Source organism: Prionailurus bengalensis, chromosome B2, assembly GCF_016509475.1.
Source record: "Prionailurus bengalensis isolate Pbe53 chromosome B2, Fcat_Pben_1.1_paternal_pri, whole genome shotgun sequence".
NCBI classification, from domain to species: Eukaryota; Metazoa; Chordata; class Mammalia; order Carnivora; family Felidae; genus Prionailurus; species Prionailurus bengalensis.
The window spans coordinates 31,990,771-32,002,875 of record NC_057349.1 but is presented as its reverse complement, the minus strand read 5'-3'; the positions used below and the strand labels follow the sequence as shown (position 1 = coordinate 32,002,875).

General features: G+C 51.9%; 1 protein-coding gene across 3 annotated transcripts in view; it reads right to left on the bottom strand.

The window, feature by feature from the left end:
* Positions 1-12,105, bottom strand: part of ITPR3 (inositol 1,4,5-trisphosphate receptor type 3) — a 68,027-nt gene that overhangs the window by 41,506 nt on the left and 14,416 nt on the right. For all 3 annotated transcript variants that reach the window (XM_043591184.1, XM_043591185.1, XM_043591182.1), the window contains exon 2: positions 9,859-9,929. In XM_043591184.1, coding sequence (XP_043447119.1) covers positions 9,859-9,929 — 71 coding nt within the window. The remainder of the gene's footprint in view (positions 1-9,858; positions 9,930-12,105) is intronic.

The window sequence follows — 12,105 nt, the reverse complement described above, 5'->3', positions numbered from 1 at the left end:
CGCTCATGGCCGTGCCAGATGCCTGCGTTTGTGGCTGCCGTCTTCATGATTCACAGGCAAGCTCTGACTGCTTCCTTGGGTCTTCTAGTTGTGCCCAACATCGACTTCTAAAACATGTATTACTATATTATAAATTGTTTTCCTTTTATGTCTCTTTTTTATCACACTTAGGGCATTAGACTGGCCTCGCTCCCTCCCCCCAGCTCCAAGCTCAGTCAGATCCGGGCCCTGGACCCCCCATTTTATGTTACATAAATATAGACATGCATAGATTGTATTATTTTTGAATTCCACCTAATAGTATTAAAGGGGGTTCTGGATCTGACAGGCTCATCTGCAGGCTGGCAGGGCCACGTGTCCTTCCCCGTGTCTCCAGCACCAGGTCAGGTCTCAGAGAATATCTGCCAGATGAACACAGGAATCTAGAAATGAGTCCCTCACGTGGATGAGGTGGGGCCTGAATCTATAGCCTAGAAGGGAGGAAAGGGATGGGGCGCTCAAGTGGAGGGAAGGGCAAGACGGTGCCAGACGAGGCGGTGAAGTGACAGCAGCCAGGCACACTTGGGGTCGGGCAAACCGAGACAGGAGGGCCAGGGCCAGGAGTCTGAGTGAGCCTGGAGCCCACAGGTCTTGGCGGTCGTGAGCTCCTTGGTCTTCCCACCACCCCCTCCCACTCCCAATCCAGAACAGAGAACAGAAGGAAAGACAGATGCTGCCCCAGGTCGCCCTACAGCAGAGGGGCTCAAGCCTTTCTGAACTGACTCGCCTACGAAATACATTCTTGGATCACCACTTTGTGAAACCACATGGGGACTTCTGTCCCTGGTAATAGGGGCAGGCTGTGACAGGGCAGGGCTGAGAACCGTCGTTGTCACGTCTTTTGGACCAACCCAACCAGAAAACAACTAAAGCAACCAGGTTTTTCAAATGGATATTATTTTAAGACTTCTTAAAGAACTGACAAAACAGTGAAGAATTATTGGGCCCGAACAGAAGATCAAAGGGAAGTTCAGAGATACAGAAACACCCAAGCTACTTTTGCCCTGAGGATATTTGCTGATTCCAGAAAACACGGGCTTTTATTTGGATGACTCCATCAGGTGACAGGGACAGAAATCCAAGCCCAGGCCCATGGAAGGTGGGAGTCTAACAGGCGACCCTCCACTCAGGAAGCTAAGACCCCAAAGGGCTACACCCCAGGTGAAAAGAGCTCCTTCCAGCAATGAGAGCTCTGTTGGAATCCCTTGGATGGTGCAAGAAACCCAAAATTCGTGCCTGGCTTTAGGCGGTCTTGGATGGGTGGAGCCCCAGGAGTCCGGTAACAGGATATGCACACCCTCTCTGGAGGAAGGTAACTTCCTCCTGGTCCACAACGACTCATACCAAATCTTTCAATTTTTTTAAGCGTTTATTTATTTTCAAGAGAAAGAGAAACAGAGCGCACATGGGGGAGGGGCAGAGAGAGAGAGGGACACACAGAATCCAAAGCAGGCTCCAGGCTCTGAGCTGCCAGCACAGAGCCCGACATGGGGCTCAAACCTGAGCCGAAGTTGGATGCTCAACCGACTGAGCCACCGAGGCACTCCGTACCAAATTTTTCAAATGCAATATCCAGTGTACAGTGAAAAACAACCAGGAACTCTTGGGAACTAGATGTCATGAGAGAGAACCAACCCACAAAACAGACAGTAGAAACAGACGTTGAAGAGACTTCAAACACAGACATCCGTAGAACAGATACACCTACCCTGCCTAAATCCACAAAAGCCTAAGGGATCCTTAGAAGGGGAAACTGTACAAAGTAACACCACAGGCTGAGAAAGAACCAGATAGAATCTCTAGAAATAAAAAAGCTTCAACAACCACACTTAAAACTCACTTAAGGGGGCGCCTGGGTGGCGCAGTCGGTTAAGCGTCTGACTTCAGCCAGGTCACGATCTCGCGGTCCGTGAGTTCGAGCCCCGCGTCCGGCTCTGGGCTGATGGCTCAGAGCCTGGAGCCTATTTCTGATTCTGTGTCTCCCTCTCTCTCTGCCTCTCCCCCGTTCATGCTCTGTCTCTCTCTGTCCCAAAAATAAATAAACATTGAAAGAAAAAAAAAAACTCACTTAAGTATTTAACAGGGGAACAGGAGCTTAGGCAGGGCCGAAGGAAGAATTAATGAGACATTAACAACTCTTACTACCACGCATTCTAAGACGCATTCGAATTCAATTCTATCCAATTCTTTAAAGGATGGTTGAGTCCCATTAAAGGGACTTCACAACCCACTAATGGGTCAGAGCCCATGGCTGAATGAAGCACACTGCCCTGGAGCATCCCAGGAGTGGGAGGAAGCCAGCACTGATCCCTCCCTGCTCCCAACTCTTTCATCTCTGTCTTGGAAACTGACTACCTAGAACTTGTCAAATGTGCCTTTTTCTCTCACACAGATGGTCCCTTAGAGCCTTGCCTGCAATACACGTCAGAAGATGCTTGTTGAATGAATAAATGACTTGAGTCCTCTAAAATATTTGTGGCCCACCTCTCTGCACACCTCCATGCTTTTACAATGCTGTGCTTTCTTGCCCAGAGGCAGCCCTGTCAGAACCCCAGAAGAGGCCAGAACGCTTCTCACCAAACCACAGGGCAGAAGGGCAATGAGGAGGAAGAGTGGGATGGGAGCGGGGAGACCAGGCTCACACGGGAGCTGCAGCCTCAAAGGCCAAGAGATAAGTCTGGGTCCGGGCAGGTTTCCAACAGTAAGGGCTGCGTGTGCTGGGGGACACATGCTCGTGGCAGAGGGGGCACCACTGCCTGTGAGGCTGCAGACAAGAGGATGTTCACCTAGTAAACAAAGTCAAGTGACCTTCCCTGAAACTAAGGTATGTAACACTCCAAAAGCCACTGCCGCTGGAGGAGCTTTAAAAAATACAAACTCCAGGGGCACCTGGGTGGCGCAGTCGGTTAAGCGTCCGACTTCAGCCAGGTCACGATCTCGCGGTCCGTGAGTCAGGCTCTGGGCTGATGGCTCGGAGCCTGGAGCCTGTTTCCGATTCTGTGTCTCCCTCTCTCTCTGCCCCTCCCCCGTTCATGCTCTGTCTCTCTCTGTCCCAAAAATAAAAAAAAATTAAAAAAATTAAAAAAATTAAAAAAATAAAAAAAAACTCCTTTGGGGCGCCTGGGTGGCTCAGTTAGTTAGGCATCTGACTCCGGGTTTGGGCTCAGGTCATGATCTCGCGGTCTGTGAGTTCGAGCCCTGCGTCAGACTCTGCGCTGACAGGGTGGAGCCTGCTTGGGATTCTCTCTCTCCCTCTCTCTGCCCCTCCCCTGCCCATACTCTCTCTCTCTCTCTCAAAATAGTAAACATTAAAACAAATTTTTTTAAATACAAACTCCCAGGTCCCCTGTAGATTCAGCAGGTTGGGGCGAGGCCTGGGGATATGCATTTGTAAAGGCACCCCAACCCCAAATAGTCCTCCTGTTCCCACCAGGTTGAAAAGCACCAGTGCAGACGACTCGAGATGCAAACACAGCACAAGGAATAAAGTTCTACAGTCACAATAACATCTAAGCCCTGTGTAAATCACGTAAACATCTGCTTTTAATTATTGTCAACGTTTAGACTCAACCTGTCGAACAAAACACGGAAGACTCCATGGGTGTGTACAGAAGAGAAGGCAAGGTCATTCAGCCTTGATGTAAAACTGAAAGTGAGCCTGGCAGAGGAGGGAGGGGGCGGGGGTCAGCGCTGGGGTTGCTGGTGGCCAAGAAATGAAGGCGGAACCATGATCATCAGGTTTATGAAGGTGACAGTGGAGAATCGTGACAGGCTGCCCTCAGGAGGATAGGGCAGAGGAAGTGGACGAGCGGCCCAGGGGAGCTAAATTCTCCTAGAATAAGCAAAACATTGAAAGACCTGGGAGCTACAGGGGAAACATTGAAGAGTTCAAAGGGACTGCCTTCCGAAGTGGCTGAGGAGGCATAACGTGGTACAACCCAGTGGGGGACAGCTGGCAGACTCGATCAGCAGCCCAGATGCCCTTGCCCCCGACTCAGCAGCCTCGCCACTGGTCCAGCCTTCCAAGAGCACACCTGCGTTTGCACAAAATGACAAGGGACAGGGGTCTTTGCTGCAGCACTGGCGGGAAAGCTGGAGATTAGGGATAGCCCAAGTGTCCATCGGAGGGGACTGGTTAAATACTTCCCAACAGAGCCGCATAATGGAATGCTCTGCAGGTGTAAGAGACAGAGGTCAGAACTTCGGACACACGCTACATGCCACACGTGCGTAAACCGTGAGGCCATTATACTAAGTGAAAGAAGCCAGTCACAAAAGGACAAATACTGGGTAATTCTGCTCATGTGGGTACTTCAAACAGTCAAATTTACAGAGTTGGAAAGCAGCACGGTTGGGGGGGGGGGGGACGGTGGCAGTGGAGAATGGCTGGTGGTGGTGATTATTTAACAGGTTAGACTTTCAGTTTTCTGGGAAGAAAAGAGTTCTGAGGCCGGAAGGTGGTGATGGCTGTATAACAGTGAGAATGTGCTTAATGACACTTAACTGTACACTTAAAAATGGCTAAAGATGGGGAAATTTATGCTATGTATCTTTACCACAATGTAAAAATAAATACTTTTTTTAACGTTTAAAACTATGTAAGTAGGGGCGCCTGGGTGGCTCAGTCGGTTCAGCGGCCAACTTCGGCTCAGGTCATGATCTCGCGGTCCGTGAGTTCGAGCCCCGCGTCGGGCTCTGTGCTGACAGCTCAGAGCCTGGAGCCGGTTTCAGATTCTGTGTCTCCCTCTCTCTCTGACCCTCCCCCGTTCATGCTATGTCTCTCTCTGTCTCAAAAAAATAAACGTTAAAAAAAAATTTTAAAAATATATGTAAGTAATAGAAACACTATTTTCACACAGTTGTCGAGGATACAGAACAAAAATGAGTTGGTTTTTGTTTTGTTTGTTTGTTTGTTTCTTGTGAGAGTGTGTGGCACGTGTGCACGCACGTGCACACACACGCACACACACGCAAGCACAAGTGGGGGAGGGACAGAGAGAGCATGAGAAAGAATCTTCAGCAGGCTCTACACCTAGCTCAGAGCCCGACACGGGGCTCGATCTCACAGCCCTGGGATCATGAACGATCTGAGCCGAAATCAAAATTCAGACACTCAACCGAGTCACCCAGGCACCCAAAAATGAGTTTCTAAGTGAAACAAAAAAACAGAGACATTTCAAGGTTTCTATATACTAATATGAAAAGGTCCCCAGTAGGATCCATAGTAAGATTTATAAAGTAAAAACAAAAAAACAGAATAGTGTATACAGAATGCTACTTCTATGTAAGAAAAGGGGGGAAATCCGAAGAGTGTATATGTTTGTATTTGACAAAGGAACCCTGGAGGATGCATAAGGAGCTCAGGATAGTGGTCCCCTGAAGGGACCACAGTAGAGGAGCGAAGCAGGGGGAGAAGGCGGGTGGGAGTAGACTCTCTATGCCTATTTGTACAATGTTTTGATGTTTTCATATATGAATAAATTTCCTAGTCTGTTTTTCTATACCGTTGCCCCCAGAAAAGGGGGCAGAAGGTGAGTGAGGGTGAGGTGGGGGGGCAATGTTGCTTTCATCTTGAACCTGGAGACTGTATTCGCATTACTTTTATAAAATGGGGGGGAGGGAATAAGAACAAAATTTTAAGTGGCCAATAAACATATGAAAAGATGCTCCATCTCATTGGTAGTCAGAGGAAAGCAAATTAAAACCGCAGTGAGATGCCATTTCACACCCAGCAGGCTGGAAGAAATTTAGTGGGACAGAACCAAGTGCAGCAGGGTGGGGGGGGGGGTGGAAGCAAGGGGGGACGCACCCATAGTCTGGGGGGGGGGGGATGTGAGCATGCACAGCCCTGCAGGAAGGCTCAGAAGAGCTCCCTTGCACCAGGTGTCCTCCACCTCGGGACACACCCAAGACACTGCTGCACATGAGCCCCAGGAGACGGGTATGGCAGTGCCCGCCGCAGCATGGCTGGCAGCTGCCAAAAGCCGGAAATGAGCTAAATGTCCATCAACAGGAGAACCGATAAGTGGATTGCAGTTTATTCACCCGATGGAATATTACATAGCAATTAACCAGATGAACTAAAGCCAAATGTGTCAACATGGAGAAACCTCAAAAACTATGCTGAATTAAAAATGTGCGGAAAGATTTTAATACGCGGGGTTATAAAAATGGGAAATCGTACCCTGTATCGTTCATGAATACAGCCCTACGTATTAATAGCAAAAGTATAAAAACAGGCTCCTGAATGGTACACACCAATTTCTGATGAGTGTTTGCCTCTGGAGAGAGAGGGAGGGGAAAGGGATCAGGGGAAAAAACCCAAAGGGCTTCAGCTACAGGCATAAGATGCTTTAAAAATGACAAGGTCTGAAATAAACGTGGCAAGAAGGATCTGATAGAGCTCTCTTGACTTTTGTGTAGAGTTGAAATATGTCTTAATAATAACAAAAATAACAATAAACTGGGCTTGGAAGGTGGGACAGGGAGAGCAGAGGCATAGCCTTGGGGGAGGTGGGGGGCCCCCAGCCATATAAGCACGGGGAGGTCACTTCATCAGCCTCTCCCCTGCATGGGCTCCCCGCAGTCTGGGTGGGTAAGTGGGTAAGTGGCCACTACATACATTCCTGGGGTTGCCATAGCTAGGTATGTGGGCTCTGAGCTTCCCTAAGGTAGACTGGGAGACAAGAGCTCCCCAAGCCCTGTACCGGGTCTCCCCGTGCCCCCAAGTGGAAATGGAAATAGAAAATGGGCTCACAGGAGAGAATTGCTCAGACCCCAGGCCCAGTCAGCAGTGTGAGACTCAGAGCAGCCATAACCCCAAGACCCCTACGGCAAAGCAAAGGTCAGGGAGGGTGGGCTGGCATGGGGTGCCCTACACATTGGGGCACCAGCAACCTGGGCCTTCCAGGGCCCTGCAGAGTCTGGAAAGAATTCCCAGAACGTGTTAGGGCTTGGAATGGCCTCAGAAGATGGCTAGAGCTAAAACCACAAACAAGAAGCCTATCAGGGACTGGTGGAGGCTGGTCGGGAGCTTCACTGGGCTTTGCCAGCCCGACCTGGGGGCCTCCAGGGTCAGCATGTGAGGATAACCAAGCTTTTGGGGGAGAGAGGGAGAAACCAGAGTTCCCAGCAATGGTTGGGCCCACCCAGGATGCTGTGACTGCACTTGTGGGGCCTCAGGAAACGGCCATCTCTGATGACATCTAGCCAACTTCTAACATGCCTGCCATGGCCCCCACACCCTTGCTGGGGACCTCCTTCCAGTGCCTTACAGGGTGTTTACAGGAGGGATGTGGAACAATGAGAACTAGGACTCCCAGGTTTGAGGCCAAGCTATGCTTTTCTCTTCTCTGGGCTTTAGTCTCAAAACTGAAGTAGTGGGAGGCCATGTCTCTCGTCCAAGTTCTCACATTCCCAACTACCTGCCAGCTATGGGATGCACAGAGACCTGGTTCTGTCCCAAAGGTCAGCTCTTCTCAGGTTCAAATGGGGCCACAGGGAGTTCAGAGGGGCCTCTGCCTGCCTCATCAAGATACCCCGGGCCAGGACCTGGGGCAGAGAGGGCACGGAAGAAGCTGGAGGCTGAGTACCCCCTTCCCCCTCTCTGAGCTGGCTGGGTGCAGTGAGGCCACAGGGACCACAGGGCAACCCCCAAATCTTGGAGAGGGCCCCACTCACAGGCTTTGGGAAAACAGAGAGGAAAAGAAAGGAGGGAGTAGTGGGTTTTTTGTTGCCAAAAATTGGCCCCAGACTCTGTCCACTGGAACTCTAGAGCAAATCTTCCTCGGCCACACCCACCTGCCTGCCACCACCCGTCACACCACAAAGCTGACTTTGCACACCTTCCCTCTTTGTTCCAGTGCCCTCCCTGCCCTGGCACAGCCCACCCTGGGGACCCTCACCCTTACTAACTTCCTCCCAAGAATTTACCTAAATCCCCCAGCTAGAGTAGAAATCCGCCCCTCCATGAGCCACTCCAAAAGCTCTCCTACTTCTGGCTCCAGGAAAGGCCCAGGCTCCATCACGACCCACTCTCAACCTTCAGAACCCAGGGGCAGGCATGGTCAGAGCTGGGCCTCCAAGCAGGGGGCCTGCACCAGCACCCTGAAACCCCCAAAGCCCAGGCTCGATGCTTTCGAGGTTGGGTTCAACCTAGGCACTTTGGACGGGTCACAGCAATGGGAGCAGCCAGGCCTGAGAGAGGCAGCAGGGGCGGGAGGAAGCCTGAGGAGGGGCTGATGCCTGCATTTATTCCTCAGATGTGTACCAGGCACGCACTATGTGGCAGACGCTGCAGCCAGAACAGAGAACAAAACAGCCAGAGATCCCTGCCCTGGCGGAGCTGACATTCTAGCTCCACAGACGATAAACACGTAACTAGAATGCATGGGGCATGTCGGATTCACGCTGTAGAGAAAAGGAAAGCAGGGAAGGGAGATGAGGGGTGCAATTTGATACTGGGTGGTCAACGAATGCCCCACCAAGGATATGAGACCTGAAGCACAAGCCAGGTGAATATGCGGAGTAAGAACCTTCCAGGCAGAGGAACAGCAAGTACAAAGGTATGGGGCCGGGGGGGGGGGGGGGGGGGGGGGTGGAGCTTGGCTGATAAATATGAGGAACAGCAGGGAGGTGGTGTGGCTGGAGGGAATGAGAGGGGGGCAAGGGGTGGGGGATGAGGTGAGAGAGGCAGCGGGGCCAGACTCCGCAGAACAGAGTCTACGGTAGTGAGGAATGTCCAGTGCCAGAGGCAGTTCCCACATACCAGGGCACGTCCTGGCCTAAGACCCCCAGACTCAGCCCCCACTCAGAGGCCCCCGGTACAAGCAGAAGCACAACAACAGGTGTGGGGCCCTTCTTCCAGCTGGGAGGGCCCCCCTCTATCTCCTCCACCCTTCAATGGATGGGCAAGGCCCGGGCAGACAGACGGTCAAGGATGCCGCAGGATTATCTTAAACCCCGCTCGCCTCCCAGCATCCCCCTCGAGCACAATCCCAGCTAATCTCTCCCCAGAGGAGCAGCCACATGGGCAGACCAGGCGGCAGCAGCCCGGCGTGTTCCTACCTGCTCCCACCCTGCCCACCACACCCAGGATCTGTCTGATTGTCGGTCTCAGCCTCACAGGTAATCACAACAATAACACTTTACCCTGGCTGGGCACGGTGACAGCAGGGTGTCATTTCATTCTCTCAGCGCCCTTGGGCCTGTGGGGCGGGGCTGAGGAGCCCACTGACCACGGAGGACACAGAGGCCCCGAGAGCAAAGGCCCTTGCCAAGGTCACTCAGCAGAGCGAGGTCTGGGTTCCACAAGCTCCCCTCGGGCGGGAGTCCTCCACAAGGCCCCGGGCCTGGGGACACCGCCAGGGTCAGGAGCGGGGACCCAGAGATCACTGGCTCCAATCCCCTCACCACGCGGATAAGGAGACTGCGGCACCCGGAAGGGCTCTCACCCTGGGCCTCCTAAAGCCCGGGGAAATTCTCTTCCCCTCCCCTGCTCCCTTAGAAAATGCCCAGTCATGCAAACAAAGAAGGCCTTGTGGCCGGTGGGGAGTTCGGGGGAGAACGGCTCCCAGCCAGATGCGGGTGTGCCCCTGAGAAGCGGGGTGTGGCCCCCCGGAAATGAAGGCAGAGGCTGTCTGGGCCGAGGTAGCAGCAGCACAGCCTGATGGGGGTTCCGCAGAGAGTAGTAGGAGGGCTGCAGGGCAGCTCCTGGTCTAACCCGGCCCGTTGGGGCTGGATGGAGTTGAGTGAGTTCTATCCCAGGGCCAAGACTCAGCAGCCTGGGAGGGAGGCTGGCGGCGAGAGCGGAGGTCTTACCTCGGAACTTCTTAGGGGGGTTGTCCAGGTCCCCTGCCGCGGGCTCCACCACACAGCGGTCATCCACCAACCTGAGGGACAAGGCAGCTCCATCAGCGGGACAGAAGAGACCATCTCCCCAGGCGTGCCTCCCTCAGGGCAGGGGATTCCAGGGCACTGGGGAGACCTCCAAAAAAAACATCTCCATCGCTGTCAACCGCCCCCCCCCTCCCCACCATCAAGTCTTTCCCTTCCCTGGCACCGCTGTTAAAAGGCAAGGTCTTTTGGGGTGGGGATGGGGAGACCCCAGAAGAAGCACAGAGACACATCCAGCTCCCCGACCCTCCCACCCCCCACCCCTCACTTCACGGGGCTGGAGCTGTCTTGTAGGGGGTCTGCCTCCAGTCTGGGCTGTTGCACACTGCAGATATAAATCCTATGAAAGCCCTGAGTGAGACATTGCTGCCCAGACCTAAGGGACAGTGGGCAGTGTAGGAAGGCAAGGGAAAAGGACCAACAGAGACACAAAGTCAGAGAAACTCAGAGAGGGAGGAAGTGAGAGACAGAGAGAGCAGAGCAGAAAAGATAGAGTCAGAAAAATAAGCAGGATACAAACAGAGACAGAGAGAGACTAGAGACAGATGGACAAATGGGAAAAGCTTATGAGACACCAAACTAGGAGGACCATCCTTTGGTCTCAAAACAGGACAATGAACCTTGCACCTTCTCAACCTCAGTCAGGCCCCATTCCATACCCTCCCTTTTGGCCTATCCTGGGGCCTAAAATCTCTTAAGCCACAGCTGTGATTAATCCTGAATCTCTGGAGGACATCCATCCACCCACTTACTCATCCATCCATCTACCCACCCACTCATCTATCCATCTACCCATCCATCCAACTACCCACTTATTCATCCATCCATCCATCCATCCATCCATCCATCCATCCACCCACCCACTCATCTATCCATCTACCCATCCATCCAACTACCCACTTATCCATCCATCCATCCATCCACCCATCCATCCAACTACTCAATTATACATCCATCCATCCATCCATCCATCCATCCATCCACCCACCCACTCATCTATCCATCTACCCATCCATCCAACTACCCACTCATCCATCCATCCATCCATCCATCCATCCATCCAACTACCCAATTATACATCCATCCGTCCATCCATCCATCCATCTACCCACTCACTCATCTATCCATCTACCCATCCATCCAACTACCCACTCATCTATCCATCCATCCATCCATCTACCCACCCACTCATCTATCCATCTACCCATCCATCCAACTACCCACTCATCCATCCATCCATCCATCCATCCATCCATCCATCTACCCACCCACTCATCTATCCATCTACCCATCCATCCAACTACCCACTTATCCATCCATCCATCCATCCACCCATCCATCCAACTACCCAATTATCCATCCATCCATCCATCCATCCAACCATCCATCTACCCACCCACTCATCTATCCATCTACCCATCCATCCAACTACCCACTCATCCATCCATCCATCCATCCATCCATCCATCCATCCATCTACCCATCCACTCATCTATCCATCTACCCATCCATCCAACTACCCACTCATCCATCCATCCATCCATCCATCCATCCATCCATCTACCCACTCACTCATCTATCCATCTACCCATCCATCCAACTACCCACTCATCTATCCATCCATCCATCCATCTACCCACCCACTCATCTATCCATCTACCCATCCATCCAACTACCCACTCATCCATCCATCCATCCATCCATCCATCCATCCATCCATCTACCCACTCATCCATCCATCCAACTACCCACTCATCCATCCATCCATCCATCCATCCATCCATCCATCCATCTATCCATCCATCCATCTACCCACCCACTCATCTATCCATCTACCCATCCATCCAACTACCCACTTATACATACATCCATCCATCCACCCACCCGTTCCTACATTTAAAATTATTCAATGCCATCCTAGCCTCTAGGATAAAGTGATGATGATGATCCATCATTTCAGAAGCCAGATCTTATCTCAGCGTTTCACAACTGTTACCTCTGAATTCTCACCAACTTCCCCACAAGGGGCTATTCATTAACTCCATTTTACAGAGGAGGAAACTGAGTTTGAATGCGAAATAATTTGCCTGAAGTCACAGAGTTGATTCCAAAACCTCCTTCTCCTCCCCTCCTTAGGTTGGCTAACAAGGCCTTTTGTGGACTGACTCCACC